The following is a 17,412-nucleotide window of genomic DNA, read 5'->3' as shown; positions in this document are numbered from 1 at the left end:
GGCCAAGTTATAGCTTGACACCTAACTTCCATGTAGGGGAATATTCCAGACGCAGGACATTGACTGGGCAATCCTGGAGAGGATTGGCAGCTTTCATGAAGACTGCTTCCCCAACAGGTGACAGCAGTAGACAGCATGAAAATGAATCATATTTATTCTATTGCAAAGATAAGGCAAACATGTTTTTCTAATAGACTAAATAGGAGATGGGAGAAAAAGAGAGGACTTGGTGGAGACTCCAAAGTTTTTCAGCCTGTGGAAGCATATGGAAGGATGGAGTTTTTACCAACTGAGCTGGTGAAGGTTGAAGGTGAAACAGATTTGGGGAAGAGGCACAGGAATTTGGTTTTGAACATTCTGAGTTTGGTTGGACTGCCTATTTCATATTCAAGCAGGAAAATGGAGTAGCAGATGAACATACAAGAATATACAGGTTAAGCCTGAGATAGAGAGAAAATTTAGGAATATATATTTTAGTGAGTGAGACAGACAACAAACAAAATACATATTACGTAGCAGGAATAAAAGACCTCTCTGGTAAAGTGATATGTGAAGAGATCTTTAAAGATACATTCTTAGTCACCTTTGATGATCCTCCCCTCTGACTCCACAGGTGATCTCATCCAGTGTTATAATTTTTCATAGAAAACATCCATGCACTGACTACTCCTGACTGCAGGCTCATGCAACAGCCTAAGAGACTTCACTTTGACATCTCACAAGTTACCTCAAACTTTGTCTCCAAAACCCAATTCTTTATTTTACCCCATCCTAATCCCAAATCAGTTTCTTCTGAAGATTCCCCCTTTTCTATAAATGGCAACACCATTCTTCTAATTGAAGACCAAAATTCTTAAAGTCATGCCACTCCTCTGCTCAACACCTTCACAGGGTCCCCATCTCACCCAGAGTAAAAAGCCAAAGTCCTGCAATGATCTCAAGAACCCGCATCATCTCAAGAACTCATTATCATCATTCCACCTACACCCACTCCCATCTTCTTGCTGTAGCCTATTCAATTCTAGCTACAACGGGTGGCTTTAAAAATCCTATACCCACTTGTGTCTCCCAGTTTTTGATTTTTCTGTTTCCTTTGTCAAGTAAACACATAATTTATGCTTTCATTCTGGGTTAGGCTCAATGTTTTCTTTGCATAATCAATTCCCCTAGTATATGCTTGACCCAAATACTGCAAGTGACGTCTTATACTGAACAATTTTTCATTGTCTCTCTGAAATTCAAATTTACCTGGGTAGGTGAAAAATTCGGGAGATGGATGATGGTGAGAGTTGCACAAAAATGTGAATTTACTTAGTGCCACTGAACTGCACAGTTAAATATGTTTAAAATAGTATGTTTTATATTATGTGAATTTTACCACAGGAAACATATTTTTAATTAAAAAAATAATAAAGTGCATTCCAAAGGAAAACATTTTTTAACTGGGTACCCTGCATTTCATCTGGCAACTCTAACTGTGGGGAAGTGGGAAGAAAAACTGGATGCTGAGCAGGCAAGCAAAAATTGTCCACTACAGGTAGCTAAGAAAGGCTTTACACAGACCACCAGGATCATGAGATGAACAGGTTGCCAGCAAATGTTTACAGGTAACTTCCCTGTTCAAAGACCTTTGATGACTCTCTGTCATTCTGTTTAGTACCCAAAGTTCATGCTATTTCATATGAGAAGCTAAGGACATCTTAATGTATGCTGGCCCTCCCTTTCAGGTCTTGTATCCTCCCATTTCCCCACAGCACATCTTTTGCTCTGCACACAGGGCTACTCATAATCCCCCTGCAGAGAATGCCTCCCTGCCTTTGCTCATGTTGTTTCCCCTTCCTGGAATAACTACCCCCTCCCTTATTTTACTTGAAATATAATTGCTTACCTTTAAAAACCCAACTCAAAGAGTGTCACAAAAAGTATCTTCTTTCTGCTCCCATAACACAAATATGTCAGCAAAACGTAACTCTGTGATAATATTTCATTGCAGTACTTAATAACTGCTTGTTTGTGTGTCACTTCTCTGCTTGATGAAAATTTCCTTAATGTTGGGAACGTATCATCATATTTTTTAAAAATCCTAAAACCTAATTTCTTCCATTTGCCACATAGTAGGTGCTCAATAAATAATTATTGATTGAATCAAAATATATATTTAAAACATTTTATCATCTGAGCCTTTATTGCCTTTGAAAACTAGTAATTTAAATGTATGCCTCTACACTTTAAAAGAAAAAAAAATTGAAGTCTTTATAAACTTATGTTAAGAAATAACTTCTTGATATAACACCAAAAGCACATAAAGGAAAAAAATGATAAATTGCACTTCATTAAAAATAGAAACATTTTCAAACAGCACCATCAGGAAAGTAAAAAAGATAATTGAAATACTGGAAAGAACTATTTGTAAGTCATATATCTGACAAAGGACTTGTATCCAAAATATACATAAGCAATTCTTATAACTCAATAATAAAAGACAAATAACCCAATTAGTAAATGGGCAAATACTTTGAATGGACATTTCCCCAAAGTAAATACACAAAACGTCAATAGGCATATGAAAAGATGCTCAACATAATTAATCATTAGGAATTGCAAATCAAAACCACAAGGAGATTCTACTTCATACCCACAAGAATGACTATAATAAAAAGACAAGTTTTGGTGAGGATGTGGGGAATTGGAACTCTCGTGATTGCTGGTGGGAATGTAAAATGGGGCAACCACTTTGGGAAATACTTCTTCAAAATGTTAAACATAGAATTATCATATGATCCAGCAATTCTTCTCCTAGGAGAAGAAGAATTCTCCTAGGAATCTCCTAGGAGTTCCACAAGAACTGAAAATGTATGTCCACACAAAGGCTTGTACACAAATGTTCACAGGAGCATTATTCACAGTAGTCAAAAGGTGGAAACCATTGAAATGTCTATTAACTGATGAATATATAAATTACATGTAGAATATTCACATGGTAAAATACTATTCAGCAATAAAAGATATGAAATACTGATAATATGCCACAACATGAATGACTCTCAGAAACATGTTCAGGGAATAAAGCCAATCACAAAAGACTATTCTGTGATTCCATTTATGTGAAAGGTACATAATATGCAAATCTATATTGAAAGAAAGTAGATTAGTGGCTGGCTGGGGGTGGGGGTCTGCTCTTAGGGGACTGCTAATGGGTATGAGGTTTCTGTTAGGGGTAATGAGAATATTCTCAAATTAGATTACATCTATAGTTGCACAACTCTTTAAGTATTCTAAACACCGTTGACATTTACACTTGAAATGGTTGAACTTTATGGTATGTAAATTAGATCTCAATAAAGCTATTTAAAATAAGCATTGGGTTTTCCTTTAATTCACTCATTTGCCCTTTATGTTAAAGTGCCACAATTTATTTTAAAGGTAGACCAAGATAATAATGATTTGGAACCAAGTTATATATTCTTTTTCTAAGGTGTACACCACAGGTTTTTTTTTTTTGTTTTTTTTTTGTTTTGTTTTTTTTTGCGGTATGCGGGCCTCTCACTGTTGTGGCCTCTCCCGTTGCGGAGCACAGGCTCCGGACGCACAGGCTCAGCGGCCATGGCTCACGGGCTTAGTTGCTCCGCGGCATGTGGGATCTTCCCGGACCAGGGCACGAACCCGTGTCTCCTGCATCGGCAGGCGGATTCTCAACCACTGCGCCACCAGGGAAGCCCTACCACAGGTTTAAGATGACCTTTCCACTCTGAAATTATGAAAACATATATTAAGCTCAGCACAAAATATATTTAAGGTGATTTGAACAGATGAAATATTACACATTTTTAAACATATAATGTCAATAAGCACTTCAGAGAAAAATTGACTGTTCAAAAATTTTCCATGGGTAGTACTAAATTCCAAAGAAGCATAAAGACTATGCAGTACACATCTCTTACTTAAAGGAATTGAAGAGGTTAACATTTTGAAAGTGTTTTATTTCCGTTGTCTGATTACTGTTTATATTTACTTAAATTTCTCTTACCTTGAGCCCATTAAAAAAATTGCAACTTTTAAACAAGGTTTTAATGGACTTCAGGTGCACAGATTTGGAATAATCATTTTTCTAATTAGAAAATTAACATTCAGTTGCACTGAACAAATATTTGTAGAATTTATACACGTGTGTGTGTACTGTTGTATGTATATTCATATAGCTATACATACACACACTACATTCTTGTTACTTGTCAATACCATCCAGCATGTGTTATTTTATAGTTTTGATTTTTATGTTCTGATTACAAGTAATATGGTAAAGGGTAGATGAAATGACCTGGGAATTCAAAGTTCTGCATTTTAATTCAAATCAACTTCATGTGATTACCTAAGTCTCAGTTTCTCCAAAGTTCTTAAGGACTCAAATCTTAAATGTAACTTTTCAATGACATAAAACATTTTTCACTGCAAAAATGTATTTTCTAATGATTTTTGTAGTTTCTAAAAATTGCCATTTTTTAGTTGACTAGAGGAAATTCTCAATGTGAGGAGGCAGAAATTCTATTAAAGCTTAAGGTTGCCTCATTACTTGTAAGTGGTATACAGAGTTCGAAGATATTTGCTATTATTACAGAAATCCTGTAATATCATACCTCAGTTATCCTAAATTTGGACACAATTGATTGGCAGTTCGTTCTAGCCTTCCTCCCTAAACCAGTTCTCAATTGCTGTCTAATGAATATAAATAAACTTTTCCCAGTTCAATGTACAGATAATAGTGTCTTATATAAATGTCACTATCAATGTTTTTGGGTTTTGTGTTCATAAAAACTGTCTAAAATGTTGGGTTTTTATTAACTTCAAAATCATACTTCTCTGCATTGTATGTCGTATTGCACGCCCCAACGGAAGGGTTTAACTTTGGAAAGGCAATTCCCTTCCACTAAGAGCAATTGCTAGGCATGTTCTCAGCTCTGATCCCTCCGCAAGCAAGCAATCCCAGCAGCTAGGGGAATCAAGACTCTGAAGGAACAACTGGTCAACTGATCTTTGATCCTTTCCAACATCTCTTACACCTTTCACTAGATAATAAGAAGTTTGGCACCTGCAATGTAAAAGTTCAGTAATATTTTCGAAGTACTAATTCTGCAGATCCAACTGGTATCTTAAGATGCTATCTTAAAACTGACTCTATCTTTCTCTGTCCTTTTAATTTTGATTTGTCCAACTGTTTCTCCACGTGTTAGGTGACTGGACTTACCAATACCTCTTGCCATTTGTTTGCTTTCCCATTCTCTCTATTTTATCTTTCTCACTGCTTTTGTGATGCTTTCTATACTCCTCCTTTTATCCTACAGTCAGTTTTGTCTAATATGACATTTGCATTCCAAAATATCATGAGTTATGCAAAACTGCAAAATAAAAAACACAGGGCTTATGGGGGAAAGGGGTTTGCAGTACAACACTAAAACCTTTATCAATGACTTTTAAAAGAAATAGAATACTATTTCTAGATACTATTTCTAGTGTTTCTAATACTGAAAATAGTAGCACAATTTTACACATGTTAAATGGTTAAGGATTGCATAACTGCTGTGATAAATTTAACTCTACTTTAAAAAAGATCTGAAGTTTGCTGATCACAGTGGGTGTCAGAAGGGTTATAGCTGTGAGCTATTGTGAAGTGGTGGAAGGAGGAGTATCTAAAATCAGACAGGTGTAACACAGATATGGATGGTCTGACTCAAAGTGCTTGATGAAGTGTGAGGTTGGTGTTAGATGTTTGAGGAAAGTGCATGTGTGCATTTTGTATATTCCTACACTGATTGATTCAGCTAGGTCTGGTTTTCTGTATTCAGCTAGTGATTATCAGGAATGAGATTGTACATAAGAAAACACAAAAGTTACATTATGTTCAAATTTTTCTTAATGTATCTATCATGCTGGAATGAATTCATATTTTCCAAACAAGCATTCTAGCAGAATTGATAGTACTTTTTTTTGCTTTTTCTCCGTACTTTCCTATTTCTAGTTTATTGTGATCTTTTTCTCTTAGCACTTATTTCTCCCCAGTTCCTGCACTGTCTTCACCACAAAATTTCTCCAATGCAGCTAGGCTGTAGGTCATCCTTCTGAAGATATGAGTTACCCTGGTTTCCAGGCAGCCCCTTCAAAAAGAGGAAAAATCAGTCTCAAAGTATTTTAACTCTTCAGCCTCTTTCCCGTGGATTGTGTGCACTCATGACTTTTATGTTGATAGCAATATAGAAAGCAAGACTTTTCTATGCTATACCTTTGTTCCAGCTAGGTCAGATTCACAGCAGGAATAACTTTCTTTAAAAGAAAAGTGTAAGTTTTCTTTTACTGAGAGTCATTGAAAATAAGACTTGCAAATTCACAAAGGATCTTGAATAAAAATAGAGAATATTACATAGTTTCTGTGCCCTTATTTATTATTTAATAATAATATGCTGTTACATAAATAATTATTTATAATAAATTTTATATGTAATTGTTTAAAAATAGCTGCCACTTATTGAATGTTTATGCTATATCCATGCTTTGTGCTAAACTGTGTATAATGTAACGTATATAATAGCTTCCAGTTCAAATGCATCTATTAACCTATTTGAAAATTACTGATCTACCTTTATATTTTAATGTCAATCAAGAGTTTTCTCAGAAACTTAGTTTTCCTCCAAAGCTAGTTCTGTTAGAGTTCTTATTTCTCAGTATGAAATCTTTATCAGTCTCATATCTTTAAGTTCATGAATTTTAAATAAAAGATGAAGAAAATTCTAAGCGCAGTTTCTTTCTCTTTTCCTGCAGCGTTTGTCCAATGGTTCTATAGATTCAACTGATGAAACAAGTCAAATAGTTGAACTACAAGAATTGCTTGAAAAACAAAACTACGAAATGGCCCAAATGAAAGAACGTTTAGCAGCCCTTTCTTCCCGAGTCGGAGAGGTGGAACAGGAAGCAGAGACAGCAAGAAAGGATCTCATTAAAACAGAAGAAATGAACACTAAGTATCAAAGGGACATTAGGGAGGTAAGTGATTCGCAACACTTTCAGTCTTTGCTTCCTGAGTGCTGTCTCTGAGATGCTTTTTCCATAATTTCCCTTAATGGCATATACTCTACCTTTTCTCAAAAGACCGTAAATCAGTATGCATTATATTAGTTATGAAACTTGTTCACTAAGGCAAAAATAGTTTACTTCATCACCCCTTTAAATATGTATGGAAATAAAATGTTGGTATCAAATCTCGGAAGTAATAAAAACTACAGGTTTTTAAATGATTTTTTAAATATTTTAAGCTGTTAATTTTAAATAACCCTAGATTCGGATACGAATAATGAATTGCTATACTCTTAGCAGATGGGAATACGCAAAGACATTACTTTAAAAATATCCCTCTTATTTTGGTTTTCTATCTGTGAATGTGAAAGTACATGTGTGAAAGTGGGAACCTTTCTTTCTCTATGTTCAGTTCTTACTAAACTTAACATCACTTCATCTATTTGAAAAAGTGGGTACTTTAAAGTTACAACAAAAATTACAAGGAGTTGTCTTATTTGTGATATTGCCAAATCATCTTACCAGCTAAGGTGAAAAGTTTAGAATCTTTTCACTGTTATCACTCTAATTAAAAAGAAAATTATCTATATTTGTGAAAATTTTATTTTGTGACTTTTCGCCTTTTCCATTTTTACACGTTCTTTTAAATCATATTTTTATTTCTTTTATCTTTTGCACATCATTAACTAGCTGTTATTGGAGTTGACTCTATGTATCCAATTCTTTTCTTCCAATTCTCCTTTGAGCCCATTTTATCATACTTTTGCCTCCACAGTCCCATCAAAACTGTTCTTATCCAGTTTGACCTCCATGTTGCTGAATCCAGGAGACACTTCTCAGTCCTTTGAAGCACTTGATCTAATTACCACTTCCTGGTGTATTTCTTCACTTGGCTAATAGCACACTACACTGTTCCTGATTTTCCTTCATTTTTACTTGCTACCCCCATCTCAGGCTCCTTTACTGGCTCTACTTCTCATCCCCAACAGGAATGCCTTCTAACTACCCTGGTAAATTCATGTCATTTCATACCTCCAAAAACTACCCGTGGTCTTAAGATTCCCAATTTATATCTCCACCTTATCTATCTCTCCTGATTTCCAGATGCCTGTATCTAGATCTCTAATGGGTATCTCAAAATTAATATTCTCAAGACTGCTTTCCTGCTATTCCCCCCAAGAAGCCAGACTTACTTGCAGTCTTACATATCTCAGCTGATGGCAACTCCATTATTGGTGCTTAGACCAAAAACCTTGGAACTGTCCTTGGTACCTCTCTTTCACTCACACACTACATTTGCTTCATCCATAAATCTTATTACTTCCAGCTTCAAAATATATCCATCCTGTGACCTCTTCACACACTCTTCATGGCTCTGCCTTATTTCACACAACCACCATCTCTCATTGGATTATTCTAATAGTCTATACTTAACACAGCAGCCTGAGTGTAAGTCAGCTCAAGTCACTTTCTCCTTAAAACTCTTCAATGGCTACCTATTCTACTTACAGTAAAATCAAAGTCCTTGCAGTGGTCAACAACCCTGTACAATCTCTACTCCCACCCTCTGACCTCTGGGAACTCATCTACTACTCTTTCACTTTAATCCACTCAGTTCAGTTACTGTGGGCTCTTAAGCAAGCCAGATCTATTCTGTTGCATTTTCTTTTCCTTCTGCCTTTTACTCAAATGTCTTAGTGAAGTGTTCCCTAACCATGGTATTTACACATATACACTCTCCTTCTTCTTTCATTTTTTAAAAATCTCACAGAATTACTGCCGTCTGACACAGTATGTACTTTGCTGATTTACTTGTTTGTCATATGCTTCCCTCTCCACTGTATATAAAGATTCATAAGAGCTGGGGTTTTTTGTTTTGTCCAGTTTTGTTCATTGCTCTATTTTAATCATGTACACAACTGAGTATATAGTAGGCACTCAAAAGCTCTTGTTGAAAGGATGGATATTTATGGGTGTTAGGTGTAAACATCAAAAGGCATGGATGAAATCAGAATATGTCCCCAAACAATGCCTACTATCTCTGAGTAAGGTAGATAATCCATGAAGTGGTTCTGTCACTGCACAGATAATGATGCATCATTTTATGAGTTAACAGTTCGGGAATGCATCTCTCATCTTCACTCCTCCCACAACCCAAACTCAGAGAATTTATAAAGTAGGTGAAGTTTAACCCCTCTTCTATATTACTATCAAGGAACACTAAGATTTTTGACTAGTAAACCACCAGGGCCATTTCTTGAGCTTTTGCTCATTTTCTATTTCTTCATTCTCTTATTCCACAGATTTAGCTGTTTTTCTTTCACTTAACACTGTTCTATTAATGCTTGTTTAATCCAGTATTATTTGCAGGTAGAGCCCAGTATCTCCAGCTCTCCCTTTCTTATGACCTAAGTAAAAATATCCCTTTGATTCTAATAGTCTTTGGATGTAGGTGACAAAGAGCTAAGTCAGATTTAAAATGTCAATCATCTATCTGATGCCAATTTTTTTTTTATAATGAGGAATACCTTCTCATAGGTAAGGTGTTCTGCTTTCACCAGGAATTCTTTTTTTTTTTCAATTTGTTTATTTATTTGTTTTTATTTTGGGCTGTGTTGGGTCTTCATTGCTGTGCGCAGGCTTTCTCTAGTTGCAGTGAGTGGGGGCTACTCTTCGTTGTGGTGCGCGGGCTTCTCATTGCGGTGGCTTCTCTTGTTGTGGAGCACGGGCTCTAGTCATGCGGGCTTCAGTAGTTGTGGCTCGTGGGCTCTAGAGTGCAGGCTCAGTAGTTGTGATGCACGAGCTTAGTTGCTCCACAGCATGTGGGATCTTCCCGGACCAGGGATGGAACCTGTGTCCCCTGCATTGGCAGGCGGATTCTTAACCACTGCACCACCAGGGAGACCCCTCACCAGGCCACCAGGGAAGCCCCTCAACAGGCCCTCACCAGGCCCCTCTTTTACAATATAACTATTCTTATCAGCTCTATAAGTTCTGGGTAGTTATATCTTACAAGAGTTTCATGAGAAAGGAATATTTCTCATCATTCACCTTTGAGGGGGCTTGCAAACACAAATGTCTTCAAAGCCTGGCAAACAATATAAATGTGTGAAGTGCCAGGTATAACAGTAGGAAGTGATAGGGTTAATGAGACCTGGACAAGGAGCCTATACTCTGTCTGCCTTTCTAGATGCATCAGGTGTGGTTTTGTGTGTGTGTGTGTGTGTGTGTGTGTGTGTGTGTGTGTGTGTATTAAGCATACTGTGAAGGCCAAATAAAATACTTCTCATAAGATTCAAGATGCAGGCCATGGGAGCCTGGTTTATATTTAATTTCTTTAATTCCTTCTGTCCTTTAAGGAAGGTACTTGTAATTGTCCCATTTTTCTCAGGTGATGTAAAGTAACTTGTCTAAGGCCTATCCACTATTCTCCCCAACACACTGCCTTCCCCACCCCCCAGCACCTGGAAGAATAGAGGACTACCCAGCTTCAAAATCTGTGCTGCTTCCACTATGAGCAGCTTCCAAAATCAACAAGATGTAATCATTTACTCAGTGATAGCAACTGTCATAAAACATGCAGCTGCACTATAAACTGCTTCCTAAATAATCAATCTTTTGATCTTTTCAATAAGCAAGAAAATGTGAAAATCACATACTTTAAAAAGGTATCACATAACACTGAAAACTCCAGACTTCGCTTTTATGTATTCTTGAGCTGTGGTCACAACAAAGTCTACTAGATTGCATGATTTTAAATAGAAAAAACAAACAATATGATTCTCCTTGCTACCCCTATACCATTGCTAACCCAGTGTGATTTATATATGATATAAGCAATAACTATTTGTTGAATTAATTAGGAAAAAATAGAGAATAGGAAAAAACTGACCACATAATTAAAAACTGAAATGCATTTTGCTGTGCATGTGCATAATATATGCATAATATATGTCTGATATATCTGAAACAAATTGTGTAAGTATATTTCATTAATGGTTTCAGAATATATTTTTGCAGTTATTCTTTGTCAAGAAATAAATCTATTCAAAATTTACTTTTTTTTTTTCTTTTTAAGCCAGGGTGATGATTACATCTGTTTAATTTCTTGTATATTTACAAAGTTTACTTTCGTTTGAAGTTTTGTCTGAAGCGCTCCTTAAATTGACTGTGACTTCTTGGAGTAAGGGTTAAAGCTTGGCACAGTACCCAGACTAGAAAATATAGTCAGTCTCATAATGGAGGCTTAGTTTACCTCTCCACTCTTTTTTTTAAATTGGGATATAGTTGCTTTACAATGGTGTGTTAGTTTCTGCTGTACAACGAAGTGAATCAGCTATATGTATACACATATCCCCTCCCTCTTGGACCTCCCCCCCATCCCACCCTTCTAGGTAACCACCGGGCACCGAGCTGAGCTCCCTGTGCTATATGGCAGGTTCCCACTAGCTGTCTGTTTTACACATGATAGTGTATATATGTCAATCCCAATCGCCCAATTCATCTGACCCCCCTTCCCCCCTGTCCCATGTCCACACGTCTGTTCTCCATGTCTGCATCTCTATTCCTGCCCTGCAAATAGGTTCATCTGTACCATTTTTCCAGATTCCACATATAGGCGTTAATATACGATATTTGTTCCACTCTAATCAAGAAGGCTACTTACTAATCGGGTATTTGGATACTAATATCTCATTAAATATATTGATATTCAAAGAGTTAGAATTTTCTGTGAAGTATTTCAGTTATATTTTATTTTGTGAATAAAAACAGCTTATCACTCCAACTTTTTATTAAGAGCTCTTTGAATGTTCACTATGTGATTATATGAGTGAATACGTATCAGTTTTGTCTTTTCTATTATCTGAAACATGGGGTTATATTTTTCACTTTACTAGCTCTAAGTTACTATAGAATTATATTTATTTGATATAATAAAATTCAGTTTTAACGTAAACTTCAAGTTAAGAGAAAATTAATCCTTTTCACAGTTTTTCGCCTTTTTTTAAGCAGCAGTTTTCAGGAACTAGAAAAAGCTTTCTTTTTTAAAATTTCTAAGTAACACACAGCGAAAAGATACTTCTCTAACTTGTAAATTCAAAATTTATTTTTGGCAACACAGCCTGCAGTTATAAATTGAACCTCCCATATGAATCACTGAATTAAAAATGAAATACCAAAGTCACATCCAACAACTCCTATATGTAATATATGCCATAGTCAGATCAGCTAATTATAGGCATAATAGTAAGAAAAAAAATACATAAGTAATAATAAAAAGCTATTATTTATTTAGTGTGTATTGTACATGGTAATAAAAAAATAATAATAATGAAGCTAGAATTTACTGAGTGTGTATTGTACATAAGACATCATGCAAAGTACTTAAAATATATCACAACAATGTCATGTATTAACATCCCAACCAAAAACCGAAAAAAAAAAAAGAAAAAAGAAATAAGATGAAGTTTAGAGAAGCTAAGCAGTGTTTACCCATAACAGGGTTAATAAGTATCAAAAACTAGGATTTAAAGCAAGTATATACTACTTCGTGCGCATGTTCTAAAGAAACACGTGTATGCCTTTAACTGAATTTATGGCTATTATAATTTTGTAAGACGTTTATATATGTAGGCTAAATTTAGAATTTTTTCTTGGGCTACAAAATTGACATAACAGTCCCAGAGTTCTGTATGAAAATGAAATGAACAATACAGAATTAACAATTATAAGCAGCACTCTGAAGGAACAGTCTAAGATTGAAAACTCTACCCTCATTGCACTAAAAAATATAGGAAACAGAAAAAGTCAAAATCTTAAGCAAAAGCTTTTTAAATAGTAGCTTTTATTTGGATGGCTAAAATCTAGGGATGCATATATAATGTTAAAAAATTAGTTTGGGTAATTTTTGCCAAATTGATGGATTAATTGTTTCATACATTTGAATATTAATATTAACATAATTAACCAAGTAGTCTTTAATTTGGTCTTGAAGTTCAGCAAGACTAAGGTAGTCAAAAAGGCAACAAAACCTCATTCCAGGTAGAAATGTCACAGAGTGTGTTAATTTCCTAGGGCTGCCATAACAAATTACAATAAAAGGGATGGCTTAAAACAACAGCAATTTATTCTCTCATAGATCTGGAGACTATAAGTCCAAAATCAAGGTATCAACAGAGCCATACAGTCAGTATTCCCTCTGAAGGCTCTGGTGAAGTATTCTTCATTGCATCTTCTAGCTTCTGGTGGTTGCTAGCAATCCTTGGTGTTCTTGGCTTGTGGCAGTATAAAGACAATCTCTGTCTCCCTTTCACATTGCATTTTTCTCTGTATCTCTGTCCCCAAATCTTCCTTTCCATGTAAGAACACCAGTCACTAGATTTAAGGCCCACCCTATCCTGTATGATCTCATCCTAACTTGATTACATCTGTAAAACCTTATTTACAAATGATATCACGTTCCCAAGTCCTAAGTGAATATGAATTTTTCACTGTTCATCTCAGTACATAGAGATATTGTACATAAAGAAAGTTTCAGGACATTAAGCTATGTGTTTGCAAGGCTTTGTAGCTCAGATTTTACATTGAAGTTGGAGGGGAACATACAAAGGTATTGTCAAGAAGCAAGTTGGTCAGCAGGTTGGGAATAAGTAAGCAAGAAAAAAGACCAATGGCAAGATGACAGATTAGGCTATTAAGTAGGAGTTAGGGTAGAGGAGTTTTCAAGGATGATCCTAAATTTCTATGCAGCACGGTGTCATTCCCTAGTCAAGTAATACAAGGTAGGGGGAGGCAGGGAGACTAACAACATGATGAGTTTCTTTGTAGAATATGACTTTTTAATTAATAATTTTTATATACATATAATTTTCAAAGTCAAATACTATCAAGAGAGTACAAATCTAAACACACATGTGCACAAAACACATACATATACACAAAGCCACCACCTACCTCCCATCTCACTTCCCTGAAATTCTTTTTTCCCCCACAGTGTCCAAATTTCTTTTTTTTTTAACATCTTTATTGGAGTATAATTGCTTTACAATGGTGGGTTAGTTTCTGCTTTATGACAAAGTGGATCAGTTATACATATACATATGTTCCCATATCTCTTCCCTCTTGCATCTCCCTCCCTCCCCACGTCCCTATCCCACCCCTCTAGGTGGTCACAAAGCACCAAGCTGATCTCCTTGTGCTATGAGGCTGCTTCCCACTAGCTATCTGTTTTACGTTTGGTAGTGTATATATGTCCATACCACTCTCTCACTTTGTCACAGCTTACCATTCCCCCTCCCCATATCCTCAAGTCCATTCTCTGGCAGGTCTGTGTCTTTATTCCTGTCTTACCCCTAGGTTCTTCATGACCTTTTTTTTTTCTTAGATTCCATATATATGTGTTAGCATACAGTATTTGTTTTTCTCTTTCTGACTGACTTCACTCTGTATGACAGACTCTAGGTCCATCCACCTCACTACAAATAACTCAATTTCATTTCATTTTATGGCTGAATAATATTCCATTGTATATTTGTGCCACATCTTCTTTATCCATTCATCTGTTGATGGACACTTAGGTTGCTTCCATGTCCTGGCTACTGTAAATAGAGCTGCAATGAACATTTTGGTACATGACTCTGAATTCTGGTTTTCTCAGGGTATATGCCCAGTAGTGGGATTGCTGGGTCGTATGGTAGTTCTATTTGTAGTTTTTTAAGGAACCTCCATACTGCTCTCCATAGTGGCTGTATGAATTTACATTCCCACCAACAGTGCAAGAGGGTCCCCTGTTCTCCACACCCTCTCCAGCATTTATTGTTTGTAGATTTTTTGATGATGGCCATTCTGACAAGTGTGAAATGATATCTCATTGTAATTTTGATTTGCATTTCTCTAATGATTAATGATGTTGAGCATTCTTTCATGTGTTTGTTGGCAATCTGTATATCTTCTTTGGAGAAATGTCTGTTTAGGTCTTCTGCCCATTTTTGGATTGGGTTTTTTTTTGTTCTTGTTATTGAGCTTCATGAGCTGCTTGTAAATTTTGGAGATTAATCCTTTGTCAGTTGCTTCATTTGCAAATATTTTCTCCCATTCTGAAGGTTGTCTTTTCATCTTGTTTATGGTTTCCTTTGCTGTGCCAAAACTTTTAAGTTTCATTAGGTCCCATTCATTTATTTTGTTTTTAGTTCCATTTCTCTAGGAGGTGAGTCAAAAAGGATCTTGCTGTGATTTTTGTCATAGAGTGTTCTGCCTATGTTTTCCTCTAAGAGTTTGATAGTTTCTGGCCTTACATCTAGGTCTTTAATCCATTTTGAGTTTCTTTTTGTGTATGGTGTTAAGGAGTGTTTTACTTTCATACTTTTCATGTACCTGTCCAGTTTCCCCAGCACCACTTATTGAAGAGGCTGTCTTTTCTCCACTGTATATTCCTGCCTCCTTTATCAAAGATAAGGTGACCATATGTGCGTGGGTTTATCCCTGGGCTTTCTATCCTGTTCCATTGATCTTTATTTCTGTTTATGTGCCAGTACCATACTGTCTTGATTACTGTAGCTTTGTAGTATAGTCTGAAGTCAGGGAGCCTGATTCCTTCAGCTCCATTTTTTGTTCTCAAGATTGCTTTGGCTATTCGGGGTCTTTTGTGTTTCCATACAAATTGTGAAATTTTTTCTTCTAGTTCTGTGAACAATGCCAGTGGTAGTTTGATAGGAATTGCATTGGATTTGTAGATTGCTTTGGGTAGTACAGTCATTTTCACAATGTTGATTCTTCCAATCCAAGAACATGGTATATCTCTCCATCTATTTGTATCATCTTTAATTTCTTTCATCAATGACATAATTTTCTGTGTACAGATCTTTTGTCTCCTTAGGTAGGCTTATTCCTAGATATTTTATTTTTTTCATTGCAATGGTAAATGGGAGTGTTTTCTAAATTTCACTTTCAGATTTTTCATCATTAGTGTAAAGGAATGCCAGAGATTTCTGTGCATTAATTTTGTATCCTGCTACTTTACCAAATTCATTGATTAGCTCTAGCAGTTTTCTGGTAGCATCTTTAGGATTCTCTATGTATAGTATCATGTCATCTGCAAACACTGACAGCTTTACTTCTTTTCTGATTTGGATTCCTTTTATTTCTTTTTCTTCTATGATTGCTGTGGCTAAAACTTCCAAAACTATGTTGAATAATAGTGGTGAGAGTGGGCAACCTTGTCTTGTTCCTGATCTTAGTGGAAATGGTTTCAGTTTTTCACCATTGAGGATGATGTTCGCTGTGGGTTTGTCATATATGGCCTTTATTATCTTGAGGAAAGTTCCCTCTATGCCTACTTTCTGCAGGGTTTTTATCATAAATGGGTGTTGAATTTTGTCAAAAACTGTCTCAGCATAGATTGAGATGATCATATGGTTTTTATCCTTCAGTTTGTTAATATGGTGTATCACGTTGATTGATTTGCATATATTGAAGAATCCTTGCATTCCTGGAATAAACTCCACTTGATCATGGTGTATGATCCTTTTAAAGTGCTGTTGGATTCTGTTTGCTAGTATTTTGTTGAGGATTTTTGCATCTATGTTCATTAGTGATATTGGCCTGTAGTTTTCCTTCTTTGTGACATCTTTGTCTGGTTTTGGTATCAGGGTGATGGTGGCCTCATAGAATGAGTTTGGGAGTGTTCCTCCCTCTGCTATCTTTTGGAAGAGTTTGAGAAAGATAGGTGTTAGCTCTTCTCGAAATGTTTGATAGAATTCGCCTGTGAAGCCGTCTGGTCCTGGGCTTTTGTTTCTTGGAAGATTTTTAATCGCAGTTTCAATTTCAGTGCTTGTGATTGGTCTGTTCATATTTTCTATTTCTTCTTGGTTCAATCTCAGCAGGTTGTGCATTTCTAAGAATTTGTCCATTTCTTCCAGGTTTCCATTTTATTGGCATACAGTTGCTTGTAGTAATCTCTAATAATCTTTTGTATTTCTGCAGTGTCCGTTGTTACTTCTCCTTTTTCATTTCTAATTCTATGGATTTGAGGCTTCTCCCTTTTTTTCTTGATGAGTCTGGCTAATGGTTTATCAATTTTGTTTATCTTCTCAAAGAACCAGCTTTTACTTTTATTGATCTTTGCTATCATTTCCTTCATTTCTTTTTCATTTATTTCTGATCTGATCTTTATGATTTCTTTCCTCCTGCTAAATTTGGGATTTTTTTATTCTTCTTTCTCTAATTGCTTTAGGTGCAAGGTTAGCTTATTTATTCGAGATGTTTCCTGTTTCTTAAGGTAGGATTGTATTCCTATAAACTTCCCCCTTAGAACTGCTTTTGCTGCATCCCATAGGTTTTGGGTTGTCGTGT

The 17,412-nt window shown here is 35.9% G+C and overlaps 1 protein-coding gene across 21 annotated transcripts in view; it reads left to right on the top strand.

Annotated features, from left to right (window-relative positions):
* The window catches only part of PPFIA2 (PTPRF interacting protein alpha 2), a 437,715-nt gene that overhangs the window by 308,996 nt on the left and 111,307 nt on the right, over window positions 1–17,412 (top strand). For all 21 annotated transcript variants that reach the window (XM_067009799.1, XM_059081639.2, XM_059081638.2 and 18 more), the window contains one exon: window positions 6,811–7,032. In XM_067009799.1, the coding sequence (XP_066865900.1) occupies window positions 6,811–7,032 (222 nt within the window). The remainder of the gene's footprint in view (window positions 1–6,810; window positions 7,033–17,412) is intronic.

Source organism: Kogia breviceps, chromosome 12 (assembly GCF_026419965.1).
Source record: "Kogia breviceps isolate mKogBre1 chromosome 12, mKogBre1 haplotype 1, whole genome shotgun sequence".
NCBI classification, from domain to species: Eukaryota; Metazoa; Chordata; class Mammalia; order Artiodactyla; family Physeteridae; genus Kogia; species Kogia breviceps.
Note: the sequence above shows the minus strand (reverse complement) of the source record. Positions and strands in the feature narration are given on the sequence as shown.